The 17,479-nt window shown below is 26.8% G+C and overlaps 1 protein-coding gene across 3 annotated transcripts in view; it reads right to left on the bottom strand.

Annotated features, from left to right (window-relative positions):
• The window catches only part of LOC105848468 (ubiquitin carboxyl-terminal hydrolase CYLD), a 134,832-nt gene that overhangs the window by 68,294 nt on the left and 49,059 nt on the right, over positions 1 to 17,479 (bottom strand). For all 3 annotated transcript variants that reach the window (XM_065820032.1, XM_065820030.1, XM_065820031.1), the window contains 3 exons: positions 9,475 to 9,843; positions 7,686 to 7,828; positions 7,430 to 7,577 (listed from right to left, as the gene is read on the bottom strand). In XM_065820032.1, the coding sequence (XP_065676104.1) occupies positions 7,430 to 7,577; positions 7,686 to 7,828; positions 9,475 to 9,843 (660 nt within the window). The remainder of the gene's footprint in view (positions 1 to 7,429; positions 7,578 to 7,685; positions 7,829 to 9,474; positions 9,844 to 17,479) is intronic.

Below are 17,479 nucleotides of genomic sequence, written 5' to 3'. Positions count from 1 at the left end.
TTAAATAAGATTTAACATTGAATGGTCAACTGGTTGCTATGCGTGTTCAAGAAAAATATGTTGTAAAACTAGTTTGTTTTTTATGTTGATAACGTGCATTGCATGGTATGCTATTTAATAAGTTGTTGATGTGTTACAAAATGCTTCTATAGGTAAGTATATAAAAATGCAAGAGAAGAAATTAAAAATTTCTTATTTCTAAGCTTTCAAATTTTTCAAAAACCAAGGTTTTGGGTAAAAAAAAAGCTTGACAGGTTATTCTGATTGGATGAAAAACATCGCAAATTAAATCCTCAATCACAAATAATTAATCACCTAATTAAAAATCTAGAGAATCATTATTGCTAACATACTTAAAATTTTATAAATTTACAAAGATCATTAGGTTTGCTTTTTTTTGTTCTAAAATTAGCACAACAATATTATATGATTGTAATGTAGCAAGAAAGTATTAAAAGACTCTTCAACCACCACTTCAAAAACAACAAATTAAAAACAAATCATTAACTATTATTTATAGGTTGCTGCATTCACCGATTATTCATTTATAAGTCATTAGAATGAATTTAATTAATTTTCCTTATTATACAACAAACGTAGACCTTATTACTTAAGAAAGCTTAAGTTAATTCTTTTTAGATTCTAAAACAGGAAGAAGCTCTCTGTGAGCAATTGCTGCTTTTATAAACCAGTCCCATCTTTTTTTTCCATAAACTATGCTAAAAACCTTTGTAACTCCAAAATTCTTTCTATGGATTATCCATAGGCATGAAAATTGGGAGCTTCAATTTTAAAATTAATAAGTATTTAATACACTTTTCTATGCCAATTTTGCGTGTTAGCAAAAGAATGTAAATACCAGTACTCCAAATAATCAGTTCCTAAATTACAAATTACAAAAATCAAATTTTAAATTCATTTCTTTTTGAAAGTATTGTCTTCACTGCAAATATTCTTTCTTCTTTATCTTTGCTACAAAGTTGCGCTTAAAGAATGGATTCCCTGTTAGCATTTCAAGCAGAGCAAAAAACCTAGGGCAAACTGCTTGCTGAATATTTGAGTTCAGTTTTGAACAAGTTCCAGTTGTTTGTTAATATAGTAAGGCCCATTAACCCATTTATGCTTTATGAACATTTTTGTTAATAAATTTTTCACAATAAAAAAAAAGGTTATCAAACTAAATATTAATTTTTTTATCTTAACTTCAAACCATATTACAAAATACACACCAACACAGAATTGTACAAAGTGTTTTAAATTCTTAACATTACTTCCATTTAGTCTTTTTATTTAGATTCTGTAATCTGGTGTTCATAAGTATCTGGTGTATATAAATAATCTAGTGTACATCTGCAATCTGGTGTTCCTAGTTTTCCGAGTGTTCCTTAGTGTAGTCTTAGTGTACATAAAGTATCTTTGTCAATATCTTATAAATTAGTTTCAACATCTTGAGCTACATTATTTGATCAATGGCAATAAAAACAAGTTTGCCAATATTGCCAGAAAACTTGTTTGATCTCAAATACTTCAAAGGTAGTTCATTTTTGAGCAAGGCACAAATTATTAAAATTAAATTTTTTTTTTTCAAATAATTTATACCTTTTTTAAAAAATAAATGTTGCTAAAAAAGGCCATTAATTATCAAATATTTGCATGTATTTATTATCATTTAACATTGGTAGAATCACAGCCAACAGCAACTAAACTTGATTATATTCCATATTCTATAATCCATTTATATATATGTTCTGCTATGTGCTCTGCAGGGGTTATAAACTCAGATCTGTTTCCTTTATCATTTGTAAAACAATACAGAATTTAAACATCTGGCTATGCACAAACCAAATGACAGTTTTGTAAAACCGTTGTAAAAGTCAGTGATGAAATTTTCCATTTTTTCAATTTCTCCAATAAAAAAAATTAGTCTCATACTTTCTCCCATTATTGAACCTTTATTTGAACTTTATCGAATCATTATTTTATTATTATTCCTTTTTTTTTACAACATCACTTTTCAGATTTGAACTATTTTAATTTTTCATTTTTCAATCACCTTCAATTTAGAAAGTTTAATTTTCTTATGATCTGTCACTATTTTGCTGTCAGTGCCAATTTAACTTTCCGTCTGCCTCATTTGCAACTTTTAGAATTAGTGTTAAAATTATAGCAGTTTTACTATTTGAAACCCCATATCTTAATGGTGGCAATGCAACTTTTCCATATTCCTTTTTAAAAACAAGTCGACTTTGGTAATCAGAAATATCTTTTAAAACATCTCTAAGCAGGAAATCACTTTAGATACAGAAGCTGGAGTGATAGGAATATCAAGCAATGGATCAACCTGTTTGACAACTAACTTAGGTAAAACGCAACTAATGGAGTTAAGAGATGATATTGATGAAAAGTTCTTAGAAAACAATTCAGCTTTGTCTTTAGTTGACAAAGTCTGAATTATACAAGAAAGGTAGAATAACACATTTGGCCTTATTATTGATACTATTAAAGATTCTCCAGAAGTCACAAGAGCCTAATTTTTGTGATGAAATACAAGATTTTATGACCTAAGAATAATGGGCTTTGACGTTAGACAAAAACCTTTTTCCTAGGAGTAATAAACAGATGTCTGTTTTCTGGGGAATTATTTGCTGATAGATACGGAAGTAACGGTTTCGGTTGGAAACTGCAGCAGCACAATGTGAGGAAAACGATGGAGAAGAGTGAGGCTTGACCTGGAATCGTAGAGAGGGAATAAAGGATTCCATGTCAGCCTGAATACATGAAGTTGTGTAGGAAGCACATTTGTTAGCAGGAAGACGAAAGATATCTACCATAGGGCCATCACGAAGAAAATCACGAAAAGAGTTCCAGTCAGCTTTAAGGTGGTTATAAGGAGTACGATGATAGGGAGATTCAAATGATGAAGAAAAATGAGGTAATAGTTTCAGTGAGATCAAACTGTGGCCAAGCAAAGAAAGATAACCATCAACACTAAGATCAAAAGATGAGACAGTTAAACTCAAATTATTCCCACAAAGAGCAAGTAGGTCTGGTGAACTTTGCGAGAGATAAGACTCAACAGAAGAAAAATTACTTCAAAGACCACAAATACTAGTAAATGATAGATTTTGCAAACTTGGTGATGACAACGGTTTTTTGTGTTTTAAAGTTTTTGGTACTTTATTCATTGTATAGAGTGAACTGGGGTAAGGGTAAACGGTTTAGCTTCAAATTCAAATATTTCTCTAAAGAAAAAATATTTTAGGTTTATTTTTTTTGTTTTGTTTTAAAGAGAATTTTTACATCATAAATATATAAAAATTAAGAAAAACATTTTGGGTAAACACAATCTACAAACCCAAGACTTGCAACTAAAAGCTTCACTTGGTCCACATTTTGTTTTGAGTTGGCAATGCTTCTTCCCAAACTTTGCGACTTTTTGTACCTCTTGATGTCTATGTCTTATTTCGGTTTTTTTGAATGTTGCACTTGCTGAGTTTCATCTGAAGTTACACTGAAGTGAATTTTGCATTTCTTTAATTGCTTTGACTTTTTGGCTATCATGCTTTAGTTTCTTGAGCACCTCAGATGTACTTAGCTTTCAACTCCTGGAACGCTGACTCTTTTGGGTTTTTTTTGCATATCAATATGGTGGCACTGTAAAACATATTTTAAATTGCCTTTAATTCTTTCTGTAAAGTGTTGCAACATTAGATACATTTTAGCAGGAGTCACTGGTGTTATTAAATTTTGAAGTTGGCGAATTGTTGGAACCTGATGCTGACTGATGTTAAAAGATGATATAGGCTAGGATGAGGATGATAAAACAGACTTACATGAAAATGATGAAGCAGGCTCAGTTGAGGATGATGAAGCAGGCTAAGATGGTACTTGAAATGTTTGAGCAATTTGTAATCTTTTAGATAAATAGCAAAGGCTCTAAATATGGTTATTTATGTTTTAAATAATTTAAATAATTAGTTTAACGGCACTTATCTTAATGCATAAGTGTGAGCAATTAGCATGTTTACTCTTCCCCTAAAAAACATTTTTATTGGTTTTTTGCTTATAACTTTTTTCCGGAAAAAATATTATACTGGCAAATTCAATTTTGAAAAGAGAATCTTGATTGTCATAAAATTTTCTACAAAACAGCCTTTTTTGTTTAGTAAAATTTAATTTTCGTTTTGGGAGTTTTGAAGTTGATTTTTAAAAAAAAAAAAAAATTTTTTTAACAAGGGTGAGAATTTTGAGTTTTACTATAGCAAAATTAAATTTTTGAAAATAATTTTTACATCTTTAGATAGAGCACAAAATTCTATACAAAACGGTGCCTCGCATTTTTAAAGACTTTTTGTTTTAGCTTTCAATAAATGTGAAAGAAAAAAATTGCTAAACTGTTCACATTTTTTTGTCTTTAACTTTACCCTAGTTAACTCTATATATTTATTATTGTATATATATTGACTTTACTTTATTATTGCATATATTTACTTATATATTTGCTTACATATTGTATATATTTACTTATATATTTACTTTATTATTGTATATATATTGACTTTGTCAATCACAATTGGAATTTTGGGATTCACTTTTAACCATTGTGTTTTCACTTTAAAGAAAAAACTATTTGCATGCATCTTTAAGTTTTGCCAGTCTCCCAAAAATATAAGCTGGTATGTCATAAAATTTTTTTGTTTAGTTTTAAATTTGAATGTTAATTAAAACCTAATCAGCATTTATATCTAAGACTATAAATGAAATTTTATTAAAAGTTGTAATGCTACTGCTACCCCAAATAAATTTTTTATTTTTTTTTACCGGGGTAATGATTAACAAGTTGATGGCTTAGTTGATTGAATACAAAGGATAACTGCTGCATTTGAGGTGTTATTTTTTGTTATATGTATGCAATGTATTAGCTCAAATAATTAAGAAGACCATAATTTAGAGGACGCTAGGTGGACGAATAAGAGGACGCTAGGTGGGGGAATAAAAAAGTCTATGACTTAATTTAGAAAAAATAAAAACTTTTTAAGGTCACAAATTTATAATCACAGTTTTTATCTCTTCTTAGAAGCAGATTGTATTTTTTTTTAAACTCAAAATCTGAAAACTTTTTTTTCTTAGGAGAAGATAAAAACTCTTTTTCTACACATTTTTTTTCGCCAAAAATAATTGTTATTATTTTTATTTTATTTTATTTTGTAGAAGTTTTTGTTTTGTAGTTTTTGCTTTTATTTTGTAGTTTTTGTGTTTTGACATTTTGTTTGGGTAAAGTTTTTAAGTATTTGTGCTGTTGTTGCTAATTATTTTTATTGTTGTTTACTGTTTTTCTATTTTACTAATATTTCTACACCTTTCTTTTTTCGCCAAAAATAACTAAAGATTGTTTTTATTTTTTATTTTATTTTGAAGAAGTTTTTGTGTTTTGCCTTTTCATTTGCGATAAAGTTTGTTTTTATTTATGCTATTTTACTAATTGTTTTATTTTTGTTTGTAGTTATTAATTGAGTGTTTTAATATTTTTTGTCTTAATATTTAATTTATTATAGCTTTGTCGTTATTATTATTATTTTTAAATTAATTCATTTTATTTATTATTATTGTTGATAACTTTTTTTATTTTTTATTTATTTAGGTGTTACTCCAATGACTAGTTTTTAACTATATGAGTGACACCTAACCTAATTTTGTGAAATTATAAAAAACTTGTAATTTTCAATTTTCCATGGAATAAATGGATAAAAATCCAAAAAAAAAAAAAAAAAAAAAAAAAACAGATTGCATTTTTTTTAAAACTCAAAATCTAAAAACTTATTTGCAAAACTAATCGTAGCAGTTTGTAATTTAGAAAAAAACAACAATTTTTGTAAACTTTTAAATAAGTTTTTAAGTTAAAATGTCTATCTAGGTATTAGACGTATTTAGGATCAAGGATTTAATTTATTTTTACGATATTTTACAAGATATTTTCTAGGCCAATCGGAAAATCAGTCAAAAGTTGCAGGGAACCGCATTATTTACCCAAAATTTTGGTTTGTGAGGTCAAAATTTAAAAAACTTTAAGTTTTGACCTAAAAATTATTTTGCGAAAAATAAAATATTTTTATTTTTCGCAAAATTTCAGCATAAAGGCCTACACATATAAAAATCATATGGTCTAAGCATTTACATTAAAAAATTGAAAAATGATTTGCCCTATTATATATAACTATATTAATAAATTAACCTTTTAAGCAAATCTGCCCATTTTAAAAAAATGATTCAATTACGCTCTTTTTTTTTTTTATTTGGCTTTGTCATGGGTCGCCATAGTTATTCTTGTCATTAACTTTTCTTATTTTCATAACTATTTGTTGCATGTTCTTTTAACCTCTTCTTTTTTTAACACATACCTCCAAAATGATGTATGCCTCTCTCTTAAATGAGAGTTTATTAATTAAGGGAGCATAAATAGAACATTCTACGTAGTTGCTAAGCTCTTATGTATTTCTTTTTTCTTTTCTTTTTTTTTGTAATGTATAAGAAATATTTATGAGTAAATATTAAAAAGTCAATTTTATGATAAAATTATTTAAACTTTTTAACTACAATCACTCCTCGATTGTTTAAATTTTGTAATTAATAAAACTTCTTCAGTTCAAGTATTTTAATAAATAAAATATCTTACTAGGTTTTGGTGTTATTTGGCAGCATTTAGTACCAAGCAATGAAACTAGGTTACATTGTCTGGCCTTTTTTATTATTTTGGAAACACATAATAATGTCTGTTAGTATTAAGCAAAATTTATTGTGTACTTGCAAATATTTTGTGCTATGTGCATATGTGCTACGTGTGTTATTATTGTTCTATTGTTGTGTTATTATTATTGTAGTTTTATATTTTTATTTTAAGTCTTCAAACAATATGATGTAAGGGAATTAAATACTTTTTTTATTTCTTTTAGGTATTAGCAGAATTGTACTTGGCTTTTTTTCTACGGTGCCTGCTGATATATTTGATTTAAAAAAAAACTTAACAAATATTATGTAGTCTTTTTATGTTGTTAACTAAAAGACAAGACGTTACTAAAAGGGAGCAGAACTAAAAGAATCATTTATAGATATATATTTATATTTTTTAAATAATATATCAAAGTTAAATTGTTATTAATAACTTAATACCTGTATTAAATGATGCCTACTTATAGTTATAAGTAATAATCAATTTTCAACTTTTTCATAATTGTAAGGAAAAAACTTAGTTAATTAACCCAACTATTCTTGTAGTAGATAGAGTATTATTATATCACTGTCACTAATAATAAAAAAATTAGGCAATAAATAATTATAAAAGAAATATACACACATAAACACAAATAAATTCATTTCAAGACTAAATTAATTATCTTTAAATGATATATTTTACTGTTTACATAATTCATACTTTTACTCTGTTGTGCTGACCCTTGAAACCGCATATCTGGTTTACAACTGCTTAATTTAACAAAACATGCTTTGCCATTAGAACATTTAAACAATTGTCTACCATTAAAGGTGCCATATGTAGTAACAAGGTCTGGAGTTAAATCATCCTATAAGTTAAGATAAAAAAATAATAAATTTTGACTATAAATATTGAAACGATAACAAATATATCAACTTAAATAAATATAATAATTTAAAATTAAATAAATACATACAAGCTCTATACCAGCAAGTTCAAAGTTTTTTTCTGGTACAAAACCTTTCCATCTGAGGATCCCATTGTAAGTATTTCCAGAAACTTGAATTACGACCAAATCATCTTTTTGCAGAGAAGAATTTAAAGGTTGTTTATTAAGCTCTAAAAAAATTTTCACATTTATAAAGTTAAAACCAAAGGTGTTAGATTAGAAGTATATTTTTTCACATAAATTTAAAAGTACTGGGACCATGACTAGAATGCTGCATAAAAAAATTCTTTTTTAGTAAGAAAATTTTTTATAGGACATTTGACTGTATATCATGAGACTTTCATTAAACATATAGTGCTTATCTGTTGACTATCACATAAATAGATTATGTTTATATGATAATCAACAGATTAGCATTATATGTGTAATGATAATCAAGGAATTAGCATTACTTTGAAACATATTATTAGTTTTCCTAAACTTAAATATATATATATACATATATATATATATATATATTTAAGTCAAAATTTTCAAAATTGTTTCATTTAAAATTAATTTTAAAAAATATATAAAACTATATATATATATATATATATATATATATATATATATATATATATATATATATATATATATATATACATATATATATATAATATATATATATATATATATATATATATAACATAATACATATATATATACATATATACATAGCACAATATTTTTATCAAATATGTTTTAAATGCGTCTTTTTTTTTTATTTTGTTTGTTTCTAGTACTTGTACAAATATTATTAATAACTTAAATAATAATATTAAAAACAACTTAAAAAGAATTTGTAGATAGTTAAAAAAATTGATTAGCTAATTGTTTAAATGTAAAAAATTCTGAATAATTCTTTAATTTAACGATTCTTAAAACTTTTATAATATTTGAATAATTTTATATAATTTGAATAATTTTTAAAACTTTAATTTTTTTTTCAGTTATAGCTCAGTTCACTTTTAAAATTTTTAGTTTGATAAAACTTGTACTTTGAAGTTATATGCAAATTTACTTCCACTCTTTTTCTTTTTTTTTTTAAACTTGAAAAAATAAAAAAAAATTATTATAAAAAAATTCTGATCAACTTAATGTGTTATAGTGATGTTGTGTACACCTTATGTTAAAGACTCCCATTCTGTGTTCTAATGTAGACTTGTGCGTACTAATGTAGATTGCTGTGTACTAATGTAGACTTGTGCGTACTAATGTAGATTGCTGTGTACTAATGTAGACTTTTTGTGCATTAATATAGACCTGTGCATATGCAATAAACCTTTCTGAACAATTTATACAACTTGTAATTTTTAACTTTAAATTGTTCTATTCACTTTCAAAGATTGCATGTCTGAACTATACAGCGGTAGAATCCACCATATAGTTCAAATTTATCATAAGATCGATTCTGTCTAACAAACACCTTTTTTCTCAATGATTGCATGTCTGAACTATACAGCGGTAGAATCCACCATATAGTTCAAATTTATCAGAAGATCGATTCTGTCTAACAAACACCTTTTTTCTCAATGAAATATTAGTTTTAATAAGAAAAAATAAGAAAAATACTCAAAAATTTAGAAGGAATTAAGTTTTTTAACCAGAAACCAGAAAAAGAAATAAGAAAAAAGGTTTTCCAATGTTGTTAATGTAATTCTACCATAAAATGGAAAAATGTTGTTGATACTAATAGAGCTTATTTGGTTCAAATAAAAATTGATTAAAATAAAATACTAAAAAACCTATTAAATATTAAACTATTAAAGTATACCTTTTATTTGTTGACTATGTTCATCATAATGCATTTCTTCATCATCACAATACATATCTTCTTCTTCATAATCACTATCCAATCTTCCTTTTGATACTTTCTGTGTATTGCGACTTTCTGGAAAAGCATTATTAGTAATAGTCTCCCAGTGCCTGGGAGCATCATCTTCAATAAAATTATTCACATTTTCAGGGTTTGGTTTTCTGTAATTTATATTTTGGTTTAACTCATTATTGCAATTGTTTGCAATCATTAGTTCATTTTTTTTTTTAGAAAAAACTTCATTATTTTGTTTCATATCATTTATTTTTTTGTTTGTTTCTGTTTCGTTCAAAAACAATGATTCCACAAAACTAAAGTTTTCATTTTCTAAAAAAAAAATGATTGAAAAATTATTGCATAAAAAAGCAGTGGTATCTTCTTTCATTATTTTATATTTTTAGTATATATAGAATATATAAATGTATCCCCACCCCCCATACCCCTAATGTACAGTAAAATTAAAAACTTTTAAAAAATAGTCCACAATTGATTTCTGGTTGACCAATAATATCTAAAGATTTGTAATACTCTAAAAGTATAGCAATCATATATTGCAAAATAACCAAATCTTTACAAAAACAGCAATTCTCCATAAAAGGAAGAGTGTTTTTTAAAATAATGTATACCTTTATTTTCAACAAACCTAAGTTTTAAATGGGTTTAAACACTCTCGATTTTGCTAGATATTTGAGGTTTTATTATTTCTGTTAAAATAGATTTTATTGTTAAATTGATTTCTAAAAATTATATTAATTATTAAATAATCTTAAATATTTAAATGTGATGTATTTATAACTTTTGTAACATTACAAATTCTATATAACAATACAACTAATTATATATAAGAATAATTACATATATTTTTTAATTATAAAACTATTGTTCATATAAAATATTTAATTCTTATGTTTTGCTTATTTTTGTTTTTTTGTAATCATTTAAAAGTACTTTCAAATAAAAGAAATAAAAAAAAAAAATATCACAGATAACTACGTAAATCTGAATAGATACTTTAAGAGTTCCCAGCCATTATGAAAAATGCTACTTTAGTGTAAAATTGCTATTTCTTAACAAAAATATGCTATTCCTTAACTAAGTTGCATTGGCTTTTTTAACAATTTGCAATTTAAACAACTATAATTTATTATGTCAGGGTGTTAGCCAGTCTCATAGTGTTGAATATAATTAAGATTTCCCAATTGCTTGATGTATCCCCAAAACTCAAAAGATCATAGTAAAATAAAAAACAAAAACTCTATCAGTCTCAGATTTAAAGTTTCCCGCTTGACAAGTAGAAAACGCAATTAGTACGTTCAAGGAAGATATGAGTTAAGTTGACAGATTTTTTTTAATGTGATTTAATGTCATTAACAAGCAAGATCATTTATCAAAAAGTTAAAAAAACTTTACCTTCATTTAAATAAAATTTTATCTTTATTATTATCAGCAAATGTCTAACTTAGATTTTTCAATGAGTTAATTATTTTGAATATAATTATTTTATGAGATAAATTATTTTATATATATATATAAATTTAGATTTTTCAATGAGTTTAATAAATTATTTTTTTAATTCTTATTATTAAAAAACTATTTACATTTTTACTTTTTATCTTAAGTTAAAAAAATTTAAAAATATTAATAAATAGTTAATACATAATATATTTTTTTTTTTTTTAGATTATTCACCTCCCCAAGGCCCGAGGGGGGCCACTACAGTCGAGGAGGCTACTCATTTTTTTTTTTTTTTTTTTTTATTATTTATTTTTTTTAGTTGTTATTCGTGGTGCAACCCTCTCTCAACCCTTTAACTCCGAAACACGAACCTTGCCGAGCAAGGCCGCTGCGCGGAGAAACTAAGTTAAAAACTAAAATATACTTAAAAAAAAGTTATCCACTTTTTTATATTAAAAATACTTACGGTAAACTAAATTTGCTGGTAAAGTAAACCAAAAACAACAATAACAAAACAACCAAAAATGAAACTTGCATTGAAATATCTCATTTATGTTATATTAGAAATAAGTAAACATACATTTTTATTATATTTTTCTATTTTATTTACAAATGTAAAAGTTTAATTTAAAAAATAACTCTCGAAATACTGTCGATATTTCTATTTTAATGAATGGTAACCTAACTGAGTCCTATAACTGAGTCCTCTTCTTTACGTCTTCTTGGATTATCGTTTACTACTAACTTTTCATGGAAACCATATATACAATCGATTGCTAAACTTGCATCCCATTAAGATTGCCTCCCTTTATTATGCTTACTATTTTCTCTCTTCTGATTCCATTCTCTACCTCTACAAATCTCTTATTCATTCCTGTATGGAATACTGTTATCATTTTTGGGCTGGCTCTTCTAATGATGCACTTTTATTTGTCTATATTATAAAAGCTTTTATTTTTCTAGTTTCTTTCCCCGCACTTCAACCCTTTAGAACTCTCTTCCATCTTTCATGTTTTCCTGACTCATACTGCAACTTTTTAAGTCTTAAGTCAATTTGATAGTGGTTGCTTGCAGCCTTGTTGGGAGTGAATCAGAATAAATAAATAAATAAAAAAACAAAAACATTTAAAAATACAAAATTAATTTTTGTATTTAAATATATTTTTTTTATTTAAATACTTAAAATACTAGATATTTAAATGTGCTGATTAAATTTACTTGCTCCCCTCGTGTCGTGAACAAATCTCACTCTGCCCTTTAAATGCCTTTCTTGCTTTTTTAAATTAACTCTTAAATAGCATATTGGAACAAAATTTATTTTTACTAACATTCTATTTCTCTCATTCAACTGACATCAATGAGCCAAGCAAGTTTCTCATATAAAAGCTATCAAGCTATCAAAAACTTTTAAATTTAAAAGCTATCAATATAAATAAGTTTTTTTACTTAACGCTGACAATGTTTTAAAGCCTTGAATACAATTTTTAATATAATTTTAAATCACTATAAATCTATTTAAAATTTACACATAAAAATGATAAAAATTGTAATATAAAATTAGATAAACAAAAATACAAATATTTATGCAAAAAAGTTCAAAAAATCTTTTTAGGTATCTAAAATTTTTAGTTTTAACTTACTAAAGTATTTAAAAGCAACTAAAATAGATCAAAGTACTAAACTCATTCATTCGAACTTTAATTGTTTTTTGTTCTTGTTTTCTCTCTACTATATCACACAAAGAAGTAAAGTGATTTAAATATGACAACTTAAAGGGATCCCAAGCCTCCAAGACACATGTCTTCATGTCAAGACAGGTGTTGATATTAAATAGAATGATAAAAAAAAACGTTTGGGCCAAATATTTTTGATTTAATAAATATTTTTTAAGTCAGAGCTCGCCTTCTCCAGCGCTTGTTTAAAGCGTCGGGCTGCTGGCAACTTACGTACAAATTACGTACGCCTAGAGCGATTTACATGAAGCAATTTTGATATTTTTTTAACTTTTAAACTGCTCTATTTAGCGGTAAGATAAAAGAAGTAATTAATTTTACAAAAAACCACTTTGACGATTATGTAAAAAAGTTTGAATGAAAATTATGTTGGATATAAGCGCTATTTACTAATAAAAAAACATAAACTTTATTGAGCTTTTTTTATCAAAGTATATAGTATACTATATATTTTGATAAATAATGAAATATGCCAAATATATTTTGATAATCAAATATATTTTGATAAATAATCAAATATATTTTGATAAATAATGTTTTTGTAAGAAAAATAAAACCCTAGCGCGAACTGAAGACATAAAAAAATATATAAAATAATTTTGGCACTTTTTATAGCATTACGCAACTTTTCCGCTCTATTACAACTTCAAATTCAAAAAAAGTTGTTTTTCGATACACCCTACTGTCCTATACTATTTTTTTTTCTTTAACTAAAAATTGTAGACCAATTTTAAGGCTGAATCAAAAATTTGCAGAATACATATGCTTTGAACGTACAAAACTTGCCGTTAACAAATACAAATCGCTGGTAAAATAAATAAAATGTTAATTTTTTAATTTTTTACTCCCTAACTTTTTAAAAATAAAGAATTGTTTTTTAGTAGCAAAGCCGAAATTCAAAACTAAGATATAATAATAAAAAAAAATTAATATTTTAAACAATAAATTAATTTTTTAATGCATATATTAATGTTGAGAAGAAAAAAAAGTTTATGTTAAACATTTAAAAAAAAATTAATATTTCATTTAACTATTTAATAATAGTTTAAAAAATTTAAAGAAAAGAAAAATTCCAATATAACATTTCTTTATTGTTTTTTGTTGAGTTATTATTTTTTGGTCGCGTTTTGCGGAAATTTATTAAATTGCGGAAGTTTCGATGTCTTTAAAAATAAAAAGATAAAGAGAATTTTATGACGTCAAACTCACATTAAGCTAATGCATTAAGCATTCGTTTTTTAAAACAAGGCCTGCTTCACCATTTTGTTTTAGGCCAAATAGTTATAATAATATACACAGACTTAATAATTTATTCAAGCACATTTTATTTTTAAGAGTTTTAGTGCATTACATAATTAATTTCTTTGTTTGTTTAAAAGATCGATTAAACAAAAAAAAATAAACAAAAAAAAACAATGATATCTAAAACTCATAAACTAAAACTCATAGGAATAAAACTATCAATATATAGTCTGTAGATTGCAGAGTAAAGACATGAAGACTACAACAAAATGGAAAAGGCAAGCTTCGACTAAAACAAAAAAGTTAATTTTACTTGGTATGCATTTATTCTTTTGTTTTAATCAAAAAAATTTGGCCAAAACATTTCTTTAAACATTCTTTTAGAAGATTGTTCATAATGAAATAATTGTTCATAATGAATTATTAAAATATAAAAATATTCCTGCTATGCATATAGCCAAATAAAAAATCATTTCAAAAATTTATATTAAATATCAAATTTAATTGTGTGAAACCGTAATTTACTTATATAAATTGAGTTAAAAAACCCTGCCAGCTATGGGGTGGTCCACAAATTATGTCATGCAATTTATAACAGTTTGAGACCCCTCCCCCTTTGTCACAACATTGTAACTCTTTAGTAACAAGTTCTTTATTAACCTAAATCATATATATATATATATATATATATATATATATATATATATATATATATACATACATACATACATACATACATACATACATACATACATACATACATACATACATACATATATATATATCCATATATATACATATACATTTATATATATCCATATATTTACATATACATTTATATATATGTTCGAGGAAAGAAACTAGACGAATAAGCATTTTTGGAGCACTTAGGAACAGTCACAGAAAAAGGATGACACTTAATTAAATGACGAGTAACACGAGAAAGAATTTTAATAGATGGCACAAGAGATGCTAGCTCTTTAAAGCAGTGCCCATTATAGTATTTGTAGAAAAAAGAAAGACAAGCAACATTACAACGATGTGATAATGGTTGGAGCTTGGCTGCAAGAGCAAGTCCAACTATGTTTACAATGCATTTTTGCACCTTGTCCAAAAGAGAAAGGGCATCATTAGAAGAACCGCTCCAGATATGGCAACAGTATTCCATACAAGGCCAGATTTGAAATTTATAGAGATAGAGAATAGAATCCGAAGTAAGAAAGTGACAAGCTTGATAAAGAGATTCAACCTTAGCAGATGCTAATTTGCAACTGATTTGATATATGGTTTCCTAGAAACCCTTGAAGTTACAGAATAAGAAGAAGAGTGCTGTCCATCGAGGACAACTTTTATACTACGATTGAAAAGGAAGGATTCAATAATCTTAAAGATGTTGCCAGATAAACCATAAGAAGAAAGCTTATGGAGAAGACCAACATGCCAAACTTTATCAAAAGCTTTTGAAATGTCAAGAGCGATGGCCTTAACCTCTCCACCTTTATCTAATGCACGATAAAACCTATCAGTTATTACTGTTAGCAAATCAGCTGTAGAATGGGAAGATCGAAATCCATATTGATGGTCAGAAAGTTATTAGATTCAAGATGAGAAATTAAGTGTTAGTTAATTAAAGATTCAAAAACCTTGCTTATGATAGGAAGAAGACTAATGGGATGGTAGTTAGACGAATCAGATCGCTCTCCAGAATTTTTGAAGATAGGGATAACAGATGCCGCTTTCCAGCAGGCTGGAAAGCAAGACTCTGATAAGCACTTGTTGAATAGTTTTGAGAGTATAGACGACAGCTCCGAAGAACACTTCTGCAAGACAATAACAGGTATGTTGTCCAGGCCACAAGCTGTAGAAGGGTCTAGGCAGAAAACCACTTTAGATACAGAAGCTGGAGTGATATGAATGTCAAGCAATGGATCAACCTGTTTGTTGGCAATATCAGGTAGAAAGCAACTAGTGGAATCAAGAGATGATATTGATGAAAAGTTTTTAGCAAACAATTCAGCTTTGTCTTTAGTTGACGAAGTCTGAACCATACAAGAAAGGTAGAATTTACCCTTGTAATTGATACTATTAAAGATTCTCCAGAAGTCACAAGAGCCTAATTTATGTGATGAAATACGAGATTTAGGTGATGAAGAAGAAAGAGATATTAGTTTTAGAGAGATCAAACTGTGATCAGAAGCACCTAAGGGTGAATGTGGAGAAACTGAGCACTGACTAGGATCAGAAACAAGACTTAAGTCGAGTAGAGAAGGTAAATGATTTGGGTTGTCAGGAAAGAGCAAGTAGGTCTAGTGATCTTTGCAAGAGATAAGACTCAACAGAAGAAAAGTTACTTCGAAGACCGCGAATATTAGTGAATGATAGGTTTAGAGAACTTGGTGATGATGATGGTATTTTGTGTTTTATAGTTTTTGGTACTTCATTCATTTTTAAATTAGAATAAAAAAATTGATTCAAAGCATAGATAATACTCAGAACACTGTTTAATAGCCCAAGCAATTGCCTCATTACTACTAATAAACCCTAAGTCGGAACAAAGGGCTCCAAATGTGGCCTTCGCAATGCACACCAAAAGTATAAACAGGGACACCTTCCATGCGCAACATGGCACTGTTAATACTTTGATATTTTTCAGCTGTTGATGGAATCAGCCTCTCTGAGAGCTAACACAGAGTTCGGGAAACCTGACTACCAGCCGGCCTCAGAATCATAAAACTGAGCTTTAGAGCTGTACCCTCATTAGGAGATAATAGAATGAGTTGCCTAGTCATAAAAACAGAGACACAAGCAAAACCCATGCATTGAGTCAAGAACATCCAGCATTCAACATCCTAAACTGGAAACAATGTATTACAAATACATCTGTGCCAGCCTAATAGATGAAGGGGTGCGAGGCTGGTCAACAGATAGAATCTGTTTACCTCTTAAGTCTTTGCCTAGGAGGCTTTCTACGAGACAGTAGCCAGGTTCATTTAACATCTGCTCAAGATGAGTATTTTATCAAGACACCATCTCTAGCCTTTACTCAACTAAGAGCCCCAAGGCAGGGGGTGTTTTAAATCGGAGTTGGCATCTCCTAGCCTTTGCCTAAAAAGGCGTATCCTACAAGGCAGCAGGACATGAAGCAGATTGTACTGGGTTACATGTTACCAGTAGCAGAGTAACCTGACCTGACAAGTGTATATATACATATACATTTATATATATATATATATATATATATATATATATATATATATATATACATATACAATTATATATACATATACATTTATATATACATATATATTTATATATATACATTCATATATATATATATATATATATATATATATATATATATATATATATATATATATATATATATATATATATATATATATATATATATATATATATATATATATATATATATATCTTTAAATATTTTAAATGAAAAAATACAACTTAATGATGGAACTTGAAGTTTCATGTCATTCGGCAATCATCAGCCATTTTATTCAAATATAAAATAA

This window comes from Hydra vulgaris, chromosome 15, assembly GCF_038396675.1.
Source record: "Hydra vulgaris chromosome 15, alternate assembly HydraT2T_AEP".
NCBI classification, from domain to species: Eukaryota; Metazoa; Cnidaria; class Hydrozoa; order Anthoathecata; family Hydridae; genus Hydra; species Hydra vulgaris.
Note: the sequence above shows the minus strand (reverse complement) of the source record. Positions and strands in the feature narration are given on the sequence as shown.